General features: G+C 33.2%; 1 protein-coding gene across 1 annotated transcript in view; it reads right to left on the reverse strand.

Moving 5' to 3' along the window:
* Window positions 1-1191: 1191 nt before the first annotated feature.
* Window positions 1192-14299, reverse strand: part of Selenof (selenoprotein F) — a 32980-nt gene continuing 19872 nt past the window's right edge. The window contains exons 3-5 of the mRNA XM_010636676.3: window positions 13154-13217; window positions 5911-5960; window positions 1192-1357 (exon numbers count right to left, since the gene is read on the reverse strand). Of these exons, the coding sequence (XP_010634978.2) occupies window positions 1226-1357; window positions 5911-5960; window positions 13154-13217 (246 nt within the window). The 3' untranslated portion in view covers window positions 1192-1225. The remainder of the gene's footprint in view (window positions 1358-5910; window positions 5961-13153; window positions 13218-14299) is intronic.

A 14299-nucleotide genomic window follows, 5' to 3' on the forward strand; every position in this document is an offset into this window, starting at 1 on the left:
TATTCTTCTCTATGTGGTGGCAATTCCTCTCTGTTTTCCGACTGTCCACAGTTGGCTTACTCTTCTTGTTTTGAGGCACTAACCACTAAGAATTAGTGGCACATTAACCAGAGCCTGGTGCTATCAAAATGAGAGCCCACCCCTTTGCTACTGATGATCAAAGGCAGACCACAGTCTGTTTGCCAGAATTTATTACACAGGTTTATAATTGCTCTCTTGCTAGCTTTAAAAACAAACTTAATTTTAAGCTGGGAGTGGTGGTGCATGCCAGCAATCCAGGCATTCTAGAAGGTTGAGGCGGGAGTACAAACACAATCCAGTCTTTCCCTGCAAAAAACTTTAAAAAACACTATATATAAAAATACCATAGCATTACGAAACATGAAAGTACAAAGTACAATTCAGACAGATTTTTAAAAAGTTTTTATTTATATTTTGGTTTTACAGGTGTAATTTTTAAATGTGACTTTTTTTAAAGAATGTAAAATACAAAAATTTGCCAAACATCAGATCTACACAAATCCTCAGGAAGGTTTTCTGTGTAGTCCTCATTAATGCAAATCTTTGAGACTGTTTCACTCTTACTGTAGATCTTCAATATTTCATAATAATGAAGTTACAAAGTTTTTATGCAGTACATCTATTAGAAGCCATATATAATATTTCCATTAAAAAGAAAGTTGGGCAATACAAAAATAGGAGAGGTTCTAAGAAGCAGGCAATCTGTTGAGGCTTAGTATATCTTATTTGCTCTGTAGTTTTCTGAAATGAGTAACATTCTCCCTTCTTAACCAATCTAATTTGAGTAAAGTTGGTTTTTTTTTTTTGGTACCAGGGATCGAACTTAGCACCTTGCGCTTGGCGAGGCAGGCAGTGGCACCATTGAGCTAAATCTCCAGCCCTTAACCAATCTAACTGAAAAACATGTTTATAAGACTGGACCAATAGTCACAAACTATCATTTATACAATTAATCACAAGACTATCACAAAGCACTTTTGTTAGTGGTATTAACATGCAGAGAATAGAAATTTATTAAAAAATGAATTTTGTTAATCTTGCCACCTCCTTAGTTGTGATGGTTTGTGCTGCCACTTCAACTTTTTATTAGATGCTTAATGCCTCACAATAAATGACTAATTAATGAAAGTAAGCAAAACTAAATTCTTTTCTAGGTGCTGTAATATTTCAGTAACAAAAAGATAGGACAAAATGTAAGCAAGATTTATATACGTTCCAACTTTTCACTCAGGAATTCTTCTACACTGTCTGTGTTCCATTTCAGGATGCTTAGTTCTTCAGCAATGCTCCCATTGTCGTCCAAAAGCTTTAGTACAGGGTCTGAACCACGAACATACTACAAAAAAGAGGGACATTATCACTCTTCTTCGCTTAGAGAGTCTTCTCCGTCTCACAGAAGATCAACACAGACTATTAAATGTAACAGTAATAAAAGCTTTTAGATATAACATCATAATCAATAGGTCTTCAATGAATTTTTTCAGGAAAGAATTAAATATAATTTAATACATATGAGAAATAAAAATTAATTTTACTTCTAAAGAGAAAAAATATTTATTGTTATTGACATTTTATTTGGGATTAAAGATTATCACTGAATGTAACAAACTATTTATTACATATATATTTATTACATATTTATTACATACTCTCTCAAAGTCAAATGAACTTAAACATCTAATGGTGGAGGCAGACCAAAATAATGAGATAGAAGAATAATGGTATAACAATGTTTGACATAGGCTGTGCACAAAAATTATCAAACACAAAATCCCATACTGGATCACTAATTTTCCTTGGCTTTAGAAACCTAGTAATTTTATTGTAATCAGTTTAGAATGAAGCTGAATTCCTGAAACTTCAGACCCATTAGCTCCAGACAAAAGAGAGCCCAAAGAAATTCTAACTTGCCCGGTGTGGTGGTATACCACTGTAATCCCAGCACTGAGGCTGAGGCAGGAGGATCACTGTGAGTTCAAGACCAGCCTGGGCTACATAGTGAGTTCCAGTCTCAACTACATAGTGAGACCCTGTCTCAAAAAACCAAAAAGAAATTCTAACTCTAGATAAATATGAAAATAAACATCAATTTATTTAAGAGTAAATCTTCAATTTTAAATTATGTAGAACATGATAACTAAAAATACAGCAGTGAAGAAAACTTCTTTCAACTGTTATACTTCAGTTGTTTTAGGTTCTCTGGGATTGTGAATTCCAGAAATAGAGGTAATCTCTGATATAAATCATTAGCACAGGTATATTCCCAACCCATTTGCGAAATACAGAAATATAGGCTGTCTGACCTAATGAATGAATGAAATATTATCACCATATTACTTCAACATTTCTGCTCAAGTTACTACATAAATTGTTTTAAAAATTTTATTCATGTATTCAAAAACTTACTCTAATGCAAAAAAGAATTAATAAGCTAGGTAGACCATAGTTGTAAAAATCTTGTATAATATACTAGCAAATCGAGAGCTGGGTAAGATTTAGCTCAGTGGTTCCGCCACCTGCCTCGTAAGCACAAGGACCCAAGTTCAAATCCCGGTACAAAAAAAAAAAAAAATCTTAAGAAATTGAATTCAACAACATATAAAAGAAATTATGCACTATGATAATGGGGATTTATATCAGACATATAAGATTGTTGTAAAATTTGAAAATTAATGTTATTCCATTATTATTAATAGGTTAAACCAGAAAAAAGACATATAATCATATTCATAGACGTATAAAGAGCATCTGACAAAGCACTCATCACCCACTCATGACACTCTTAGCTAACTAGAAAGAGGGGACTTCTTCAATTTAAATTTTTTTAAAAAAGAGCCCATAGCACTGAAATTGTACATAATGGTGAAAAAAACAAGATGTTTTTCCCATAAGAGAACAGGTCAAGGGTGTTCACTCATACCCTAACTCAGTACTACTGGAAGTCCTAGCTAATGCAGTAAGTAAAATACACATGATGTATACAGTTTGTAGAAGAAATAAAACTTTGCTCACAGATGACATGATTGTTTATATATACCCCAAGGAATCAACAAAAAACATATGGAACTGGACAGTAAGGATAAAAGGTTAATATACAAACATCAATTACTTTTCTATGTATCAGTCACGAACAGCTCAAATTTGAAATTAAAACACAATACTATTTATACTAGGCAACTGCTGAAGTCTGGATCTTAAACACTCCCAAAGGCCCATGTGTGAAATGTTTAGACTCCAGCATGGAGCTACCAAAAGTAGTAGAACCTTTAAGAGGTGGGATATAGTGGGAGATCTTCTAGTCATCAGAGGGGATGCTCTCAAAGAGGACCACATGTGGGACTCTTAATTCCTATCGTTTTTATTCATGGTTATGAGGTGAACAGCTTTGTTCTACAATGTATGTGCTCCAGCCACAATGTGCAGCCACATACCCAAAGCAATGGTGGCAATTGTCATTTGACAGAAACTCTTATTAAACCTCTCTCTGTGGCAAACTGGGGATTAAACCTAGGGCTTTCACTGAGTTATATTTCCAGCCCTTTTCATTACTTTTTGAGGCAGGGTCTTATGAAGTTGCCCAGGCTGCCTATGGACTTGTGATCCTCCTGCTTTACCCTCCTGAAGAGTTGGCATTACACAGGTGTGTGTGTGTGTCTGAGAGACAGAGATGACACCAGCCTTAGAAAGCCTTTCTAAGTTGATTTATCTCAAGTATTTGTTATAGAAACAGAGCTGACTGGTGTATATACACACACACATACACAGAGGAAAGAAATTATTAGGTATATATCTAGCAAAATATGTATAAGAACTGTATAAGGAAAAATTATGACAAAATTATGATGAAAAGTACAAAAATGTTTAAATATAAAGATACTTCATTTCATGTTTAGGAAGGCTCAATGTAGCTATAAGTTTCTCCAATTTGATCTATAGATTCAATGTAATCCTAATCAAAACTCTGTCAAGTTATTTTGTGTAAAACTGATTCTAAAGTTCATATGGACAGGCAGGATATCTGAATAGCCAAAACAACACTGAAGGAAAAGAACAAAGTTGAAGGACTCAGACTACTTGACTTCAAGACTTAAAAAGCTCTAGTGGCATTGGTCAACGAGAACATACATCAACAGAACAAAATAAGAGGTTTTCAAATAGAAGTACACAAATACAATTAACTGGTCCTTGATAAATAAGCAAAGATAATACAATGGGAAAAGATGGTCTTTTCAAAATGCCGGAACAAATGAAAATCCATATGCAGGCAACCCAAATCAAAACACAGATCTTATGCCTTTCACAAAATTTAACTTAAACTGGATCACAGACCCAACTGTAAAACAAACAAACAAACAAATAATCACGAAACTTTTGGAAGACAACATAGGAAGAAACCTGGATGACTTTGTGTTTCTCAATGAGCTTTTAGATACTGCACATCAAAGGCATAATTCATGAAAGAAAAATACTAAATTAAACTTTCTTAAAATAATTTTTTTGGGGGGGCACTGGAGATTAAACCTAGGACCTCATCCATGCTAGGCAAGTGCTGTGGGCTATATCCCTCAGTCCCAAAAGGAAATGTTGTGCTCTGTCAAAGACAATGCTTAAGTAAATGAAAGACGGCCACAGACTGAGAAAATCTTGGCAGAACACATCTCTGATACAGGACTTGCATTTAAATTATACAAAGAACTTTTAAAGATTGGCCAAAAAAAAAACCCCAAAACTCCAAAACAAATAAAGTGTGAAAATAAGCAAAAGGAGACAAATAGGACACCAAAACTTTAAAGCTCCGTCTACTAAAAGAAACAATGAACAGACAGCAAGGAGAAAATACTAGCAATCATATACCTGGATAAGGGGTTAAAATCCAGAATATATGCAGAATCCTTACAGCTCAACATCCAAACAAACCTTCCCAATTAAAATATAGGCAAAAGACAATGCTCCATATAGGATATACAAACAGTCAACAAGTAAATTAAAACAAATGATACCAGTAGTATGGTTAAAATCCCAAACAGTTACAATATCTAATGCTGGTGAGGGTGTGGAGCAATAGTAACTTATTCACTGCCACCCACTTTGGAAGAGTCTATAATTTCTTACTAAGTTAAACTTACTAAGTTTCTTAATTGTATTATCCAGCAATCACCCTCCTAGGTATTTACTCAATGAGTCAAAAACTTATGCATACAAAGAAACTATACGGTTTATTATAGCAGCTTTAGTATTGATAATCACCAAACATTGCAAGTCATATATAGATGCTCTTCCACAAATGAATAAAAAAAAATGGCAACAAAGAATGTTGTTCTGCAATAAAAAGGTGTTATTAAAATAAGGAAAGTCACTGGAGAATTTTATATGCACACTGTTAAGTGAAAGAAACCAATCTCAAAAGGCTACATATTATATGATTACAAGCATGTGACATTCTGGAATGACTATGGACAGAAGATCAGTGGTTGCCAGTGGCTGGCAGGAGAGAGGTATGAACATGTGGTGTACAGGGGAATTTCAGAGCAGAGAAACTGTATTCTGGGTGATACTATAATAGTGGATACAACATAGAATTCATTTGGTAAAACTGGAATTACACAACAAAAAAGGTGATATCTAATGCAAACTATGGAACTTAATGCATCAAGATTATTTCAACAATGTACCATGTCAACAGAAGATACTATAACCTAGGAAACTGAGGGCAAGAATGAGGGCCAAAGAGACAACGGAACCATTCTACTTTCTGTTTAGTTTTTCTATAAACCTGAAACTGTTCTAAAAAATAAAGTCTATTAATAAAAAAAAAACCCAAATATTTATTTCAATTCAAAAAGACACAAAGTAACACTGAGAAAAGAGAGTGCATTAAAATCATCTTACCTTGATTTGTAGTCCTCTGAACAGTTTGGGCTTATCGCTTCTGACGAAAGCTAAAAAGAAAAATGAGTTTAAACTGTTTACATCTAAATTCAAGCTAGCTACAAAGACCAATACTAAAGGTGGAAATAAACCTAGATGAAACATTGTATCCTTTATGGAAAAATACAAAGAAATTTAAACAGATAATATAAATGTGAGTAAATGGAGAGACACACCATATCTTTGATAGGAAGACTAAATATTTTAAGATATTAATTTTTCAAATTAATCAAACCCCAATTCCAATGAGAGTTTTGGGGTTTAACAAAATGATAGTATAGCTCAGCTGTGAAAGATTTTGCTAGTGGTGAGTTTGGGACAAAATGCAAACCTCTTTTCTAAAGGGTATTTAGGAAATGAACTGGAGGCCTTAAGAGGTACATATCCTTTAAACCTACTAGTTTATTCTTAAGGCATTATACCAAAGAAACAATGGATATGAAGAAATTATCGTTTAAGGTTCTGGTAGCACAATACGGAAAATAATCTCAAATCTCAGGTGTAAAAGGCTATCAGCTGAATAAATTAACATGTTCCACCATTAAAAATCATGTTGATCTGTACAGTATTTAGTGAAACAGAAATGAATATCTCCAATGTATAACTACTACAACAATCTGTAGCAGGCCGGAGATCAGTTTGTTTCTATCTTTGTTAAGAAAAGGATGGATATTTACCCAGTTTCACTGCAAATGAAAAAGTCTGGAAGCATTAAATACAATCTTTTAAGAATGCTACTTAATGGAGGCTATACCTGAGGCACAAATTAGGAGAAATTTTAAAGGAATATTTCCCTCACAGTTGGTTCTTACATCAATAATAAGTGATGTTTTTCAATAATGATCATGTCTAATTGTTTAAAGTTTATATTTTTCAAAAATAAGTCATGCTTCACTCATATATCTGCCTGATAGCTCTATCTTCTTTTTTTTTTTTTTGGTACCAGGGATTGAACTCAGGACCTTGTGCTTGTCTCTTTTTTTTTGAGACTAAATCTTGCTATGTGTAGTTTAGGCTGGCCTTGGACTCACAATGTAGCCCAGGCTGACCTTGAACTTGCGACAAACTACCTAAGAGTTTTTAATGCCAGTTTTAAATATCATTTCCAACACTTTAATCTTAAGATTTTAAAGCAACACACATGCTTTGGAAAACTTATTAGTTTTTGGGGATCAAACTCAGGACCTTGAGCTTTCAAGGCAGACGACAGAATCACTGAGTTAAATCCCAAGCCCTGGAAAACTTATTTTTAAATCTTAGAATGATTGCAATAGCATATAGAAGTGTCACTATGAACATCCTTATATACTTGTTATTCAGGACAAGAATACAAAGACTGCAAAAGGTCTTTTTTTTAAAAAAGAATTTTGGAAGCTATTTAGATGACCAATCTAATCTCCCCCTACAATATTTAGTTTAAAATAAAACTGTTATTCTGGCTGAAGAGAGGATTTTCTCTATTAACTTAATCTTTCAGGACAACTTGTTTACTCTGTAAACTTTTGAATTCCCAAAGAAAATGGATATCTTAGGATAAGGTCTTGCATTTTAACAACTATCTACTGGCAGATATGCATGCCTATGTAAAACACTCTTTAACACACTTTAATTGTGTTAATTTACCTTTCCTATAAAAAAATCTCTCTGGGTTAAAAATTATTCTTAAATCTTTGTATTCAAAACAGAATTTAGCACATTTAATAATTTCCATTCATTCAACAGTATTTAATAGGTTGGGATGAGTGAACAAATTTAAAAGGAATACTAATATGAGTCATAATGACCACATTCATCAGCTCTTTCTTTTCTCTGCTAAGTATAGATCCATAAGCATTGTAATTTTTGAATGAAGAAAAATATCTATTAAATATCTCATAGACAAATGACATTTTACAAGGAATAAATGAACCTTTTAACAAATATTTGAGGACTTAAAAACACATGACATTGGACATGCTACATAGAATGTGAGGAAAAACAATTCTATGACAAAGCTTGTTTTTAGAATATACCAGGCCCTGGATTCAATCTCCAGCACCAAGGAGAAAAAATGCTTTTAATCCTTCCTTTTTTTGTTTGCACTACTTAGGATCAAAGAGGACCAAGCACAGAAGCTAACTCAAATGCTGTTCATCTAACAACAGATAATAAGTACTATAAGCTTACAAAAAGATTTTATTATGTTGGGATGATACAGAAATAGCACTGAAGAACTGAAAATTTAAAAATTCACCTGTTTACAAAACAATGTCTTTCCTTCAACAACATAAAGGATGCAAAAATATTTTATCTCTTAATATTTTAAATAATTAATTTCTATAATTTGAAATTGATATAGTCAAAACAGCTTAAAAAGTTTTACCCAAGAGAGTAAACTTCACTATCCTTATAACTTGTAAACCATTGTGAGAATTTTCCCTCATATCTGTGCTGAGCAACATGTTTACAGTGAGAAATTAAATATAATACAAAATTCCAGAAGAAGAGAGCTGCAATACTTTAACTTTTAGAATACAAGGAAAAATTGTCATCACTATTTAACATTGGGGATCAGTGGACTCTGTTAACTTTTTATATTTTTAAATGATTTTGTGAATACTTTTACAAAAACTAAAGAGAAATCAAAAAATCTATTGGAAATATTAATAAGAGTTTAAATACAGCAAATTCATATATTTATTCTGTATTTTCCTGGCTTTAAAGGTAAATGCAAACAAAATGGGCCTGTGCTTTGAATGCAAGTAAAGTGGTCTATGGCCATACCACCCTGAATGTGCCCGATGTTGTCTGAACACAAGTCAACTGTTCCTTGGCTGTACTATATAAACTTGGAATTAAGCCATTTTGTAAATACTGATTACAGATTGCAAACATATTTCTAATAGGATTTAGCTTACTATTATTTCTTGCACTTACAGTGTCATCTTCAATGAAGTATTTCGTTGAAGATAAAATAGCCACCTTAAATTTGTAAAACCTATATTTTTAAGTGCACAAACACTAAATTAGAATAAATCCAATGAATTTTTTATGTCCCAATTATCTGTTTTTGGTGCTGGGGATCAAACCAGAGCCCTGTGCTTGCTAAGCACATACTAAACACATGCTGTATCACTAAGCTTACATACATCTATGGCCTGTCACTTCATTTTAAAAAGTAATGTTTGTATACAGCTGCTTTAGATTTGCCCACTTACAAAGTTTATCAAGTAAATTTTAATATACAAACATCATAAAAGCTAAAAGATAAATATGATTTACACGATCTTTCAGGAAAATAGAATGGTTCAATTTCCTGTTGGATGAATAACATAACTACCTTATTTCCTTTTTTTCCTAGTAATATATAGTTTACTCACTGATGCTGATTTTGAGAAAATTTATTCAAATATTATCAAATGAGGTTTCAGTCTGAGATTCTATTTAATAAATTTTATTATCATTGTTAGTCTAGAGCACCACTGTCTAATAGAACTTCCTGCATTAATGGAAATATTTTATCTGATGTTTAATATTTTCTGAGTGTTTCCTTTAATTTTAATTAATTTAAACAGTTATGTTTGGCTAGTGGCTACCTAATTGGACAATGTAGCTATTGGACAATGTAAATATTTTCTTATTAAATTTATGTTCTGATCTGTTTAATTATTATAAAATATTTTTGTCAGTGTTCTTCTGTACCATTATGAGCAGAAAACAAAATCTGAATTCTCAAATGCGTTCAATAATTCATCTTATTATTGCATCATCCTTCTTGTAGCATAATTGTATATAACAGCTGTTCAACAATTTCATAATGTATCTAGATATAACAGAATCCACCAATAAAATGTATACACACTCCAGCAGTTTGCTGTACTGATAAAAGTCTGGAAGCTAATGGCCATCACTTTGAGCACCTCTTGTAATTGTAGAGGCCAAAGATATCTTGTACTAACATCGAGATGTCCCAATAAATTTAGTATTAAAATATTCATACAAGTTTTTCTTTTCCTGATATATACATTTTTAGGCAGACTTTATATAAAAGTATTCAGGGGACTGATAAGTGCAATTGCAAAATAGAAGAAATTTTATTCTATCAAAAATACAATTCTTTATTCTCTTAGAGACTTCAAAGAAAAAATAAAAGCAATTCAGTAATAATAATCCTTACAAATAGCGAGAGACCAAAAAAGAAATTCAAAAAATAAAACTGAGCCCACTGGTAGCATACAGTGGTTAAACAAAGGTAAAAATTTGCAAAGGCAGAAAAGTAACTTATTTTCTACTTTACTTTCTGTTGCTTTAAAAACAGATCAATAATATCTTTTGGAAACATCTAATTTTTAAAGGAATTAAACCTATTACTCCATTTCCAGACAATGTTCTGCCAATTTAATTACTTGTCAATTATAAAGGTAATTTTGCAAAGAACAGTTCAAAATGATCAAATACTTAAAAGCAGATTAAATGTTTCAGCATTTCCTTAAAATTCTAAGCATGTTATTTATATTAGCCCCTAAGCGTTAAGTTTTGTTGAGCACACCGCTCAGAAACTTCTGTCTTCCCCTCCTCGTTCCATAAAGAGTGTGCTGGGCTGGGGATTTAGCTCAGTGGTACTGCGCCTGCCTCACAAGCTCAAGGTCCTGAGTTGGATCCCAGGTGCCACACACACCAAAAAAAGTGTGCAAATGGGGATGGGGACATAATAAGGAAATATATGCTTTGAGATTAAAGAAAAGAATTATGCTATTTTAGGGCCAGGGCATTTGGCTTAGTGGTTCCGCTGCCTGCCTTGCAAGTGCAAGGTCCTGAGTTCGATCCCCAGTACCAAAAAAAAAAAAAAAAAAAAAAAAAAAAAATGCTCTCTTAAAAAACACCCAAATGAGATAAAACATACTTGGCTAGATCTAATGATATGCCTTTTAATGATATAATGATACAACACAGTTACATATTGTTTTATACTGATTTTAAGACTGTAAGAGCTTATAGTAGGTATGATTAAGATGTATGAACTACTATAAATAAATAAAATTACATGGATGGACAATTAGCTGTTTTTCTGCAGATTAGAGATACATAACATTTGTATCAGAATAAACTCTAAATAAAAATGTTACACTACACCCAGAAGTAGCAACATAAGATGAGAACTAGAAGCTACTTTTAAGGGCTGAGGATATAGCTCAGCAGTGCTGTGCCTGCCTGGAAAGCACAAGGTCCCAAGTTCGATCCCTGGTACCAGAAAAGAAAGCTACATTTAAATTCTCAACTGTGCTGAATGAAAGCTAACTGTTATTTAAAAAAAAATTTACTACTGTATACCAACCTTTAAGAGTGCAAAATTATGAGTCATTTGGGTCACCCCCAAATGACAAGGCACTTAAAAATATCTAGACAAAAGTGACTTAAATAAGGGAAGCCGGGGAGATTGGTGGTAAAATAACAAAGGGAAGACTAATGAAAACTTTTGACTTCTCAGTACAGAGCAGATAAGGAATATGAAAAGCCTAAAAAATAGATCAGGAGTAAATAACCAATGTAAATAGAGGCTTTTTAGCAGATTCCCATTTGTCAAAGGGGGAGCATCCCACTGAATTACATAAATTCAATAAATAAATGCATTCATTCAATAAAAAAAAAGGAATTTCTCTTAGGAATAGTATTTGGTAGATTTGGGAAATATTAATGATAAAAAGTTTTAAAATTCTGGGCTTTAAGGAGTTCCTAGTTTGGTAGGGGCAAAAGACTTGTACGCCAACCACATTACAATATCATGCAGGATCTAAAAACTGTTCAAAGGCCAACTAGAGTTAATGCTGGGCTTTAGGAAAAATGTCTCCAAGTTCAAGTATACCACTTCTGCAACAAAATGAGTAGTATTTTATCATAAACAATTCCAGATCAACAATAAAAGGCATGCTTTAATTTTGGAAATAAAACAGACAAGAAATCATGGGGAAATCAGCAAAAGTTAAATCAAGATAAATTGAACACTTAAGTATTTTGGTTAAAAACAAAAGAGCTTTGCTACTTTCAGAGCAATTCAGTTCAGTTTTATAACACTGCTTTTCAAGTGACACACAAGGATAGACTAGAAAGCCTGAGTCCAAACTCTTAGAAATGCAAAGCTCTATCTATCACTGTTCGATGTTTTAAAACAATTACATCTTCACAATTATCCTTTAACATATTTACCATTAAAATTCCATGTGAAGGTACACACAGTATGATTCTGTCATGTGTACACCAAATTCTATGGTACTGTAATTAACTCTCTTCTTGGTCATCTGTCATTCAATGCTGGTCTATGTTCACTTAATGCAATCGTTCCTTCCTTAGGAGTTTTATGTAAATCAATCCACATTTTAAAAGCTGTACAGGCCAGGCATGGTGGCACACACCTGTAATCCTAGCACTCAGAAGCTGAGGCTGGAGGATTGCCACGAGTTTGAGGCTAGCCAAGAATACCTCGTGAGTTCAGGGCCAGCCTGAACTACAAAGCCTGTTTCAAAAAAAGCAGCAAAAAGGACCCAAGTTTGATCCCTGGTACCAAAAACAAAAAACAAAACAAAAAAAACACGTGGGCTGGGGATTTAGCTCAGCGGTTCGGTGGCCTGCCTCGCAAGCACAAGGACCCGAGTTCAATCCCTGGTACCCAAAAAAAAAAGCAGCAAAATTTATTTCTTAAAAAAAAAAAAAAAAAAGCTGTACAGTAGAATGATGTGTCAAAGGAATTATATTTATATCTGGTAAAGGAAAGACTGTCATATATTGTCCTTGCTTATAGTAATCTAGTAGTCACCGATTACTAGAAAACTCTTACCTCCACAGTGGGAAGGGTAGGGGAAAGGATATAAGTTAAAGAAAAAAAATCTGAATAAACAAAAAAATGGAAAGTTTTTGTAAATACGGAAGGGAGGAGAGGGTGAAGGGAGGGCATGGGTATGGGGAAAAAATGAGAACCAAAACCTGTCAGGTAAAGGTACAAGATCCCAATGATGAATGTAACTGTACTGTATACCTAAAAAGTACCAATAAACTCAATAAGAAAAAATAACAACAATAAAAAAAACTCTTACCTCCATAAAAGCAAATGAGAAAAAAAAATTCACACATTACTAAGAAAGTACAATCCTAAAAATTTCTATTTTAGGGACTATTTAATGAAACTATTCTTGTGAAACGCTGATTTTAAAAATTAAAGTTTACTACATACCTTGGACTTGAGGGAACCTCCCCAATTTTCATCCACAGACTTCAAGAATAGCTCCTGCATATAGCTACAAAAGCAAAAAGAATTAAAAAACTTGGGTCTCAATTTAAAATGTGGGATATTTTGGGGGAGAGCTCAGAGCTATAGAGCATTTATCTAGCATACGAAAAGTCCTGGGTTTGAGCTCTAATGCCATAAAGACAAATTTTAAAAATCCATAACATAAACATAGTTAAGAAGATATACAGATTTTTTTAAAAAAAGAGCCAGTGTTAATAGACTATAGAGTTCCTGTCAAATAGAGGAAGAAATGGAGGTTCAGCTGAAGTATACTCCTTTATTTGTATTTCAGTTAGACACAGACAATTGCAGTCTGAAAACATTACATAGAAAGTTCCAGAAATAAACAATTCAAAAGTTTTAAATCATGTATTGTTCTAAATAGTATGATGAAATCTTATTCCATCTTGCCTGGAACATGGAATCATTCTTTTGTCCACAGTATCCAAGCTATATGCTACCTGCCTGTTAGTCACTGAGGTACCTGCCTACAATATCTGACTATTGTGAAATCACAGGGATTGTACTCCAATATCCTTTATTTTACATAAGAGTAGTAATTCTGGAAATTCAGATATGTCAGCACATTGTTATAATTTTCTACTTTGAGTCTTGGAATGCACCCCTCATCTCCTAAGGAGAGATGTCCCTTTTGTATATTGCAGTGATGGTGAACTTTTTAGAGATGAGCGGCCCAATTGCAACCCCAATCCTACTTATTTATCACAAAGTGCCAACACTGCACTTAAACCTATTAGTTTAGAAAAACAGCTCATATGTTAACAACTTTTATCTTACAAGAAAAAAGAAACAGCACCCAAGCCATAGGTTCACCACCACTGGCATACTGAATAGTAGAGGAACTTAAACCCTACTTGGGAGTGCTGTCAATCCTACTCTAAAGGAGGTAAGGAACCTGGACAATGAATTTTAGTCAGATGTCCTAGGAAGGTCTTCACAAAATTTTAAACTGAACCCAATTATGTGTGTGTGTGTGTACGTATATATCCATCTATCCAAGTTGGATCATTAAAAAGAATTCTCCAATTACTTTTAGTATGTGATCAATGATTTAAAATTAAATAAAAG

The sequence above is a fragment of the Fukomys damarensis genome, unplaced genomic scaffold (genome assembly GCF_012274545.1).
Source record: "Fukomys damarensis isolate Sample0158 unplaced genomic scaffold, DMR_v1.0_HiC HiC_scaffold_33, whole genome shotgun sequence".
In the NCBI taxonomy this organism is placed as follows: Eukaryota; Metazoa; Chordata; class Mammalia; order Rodentia; family Bathyergidae; genus Fukomys; species Fukomys damarensis.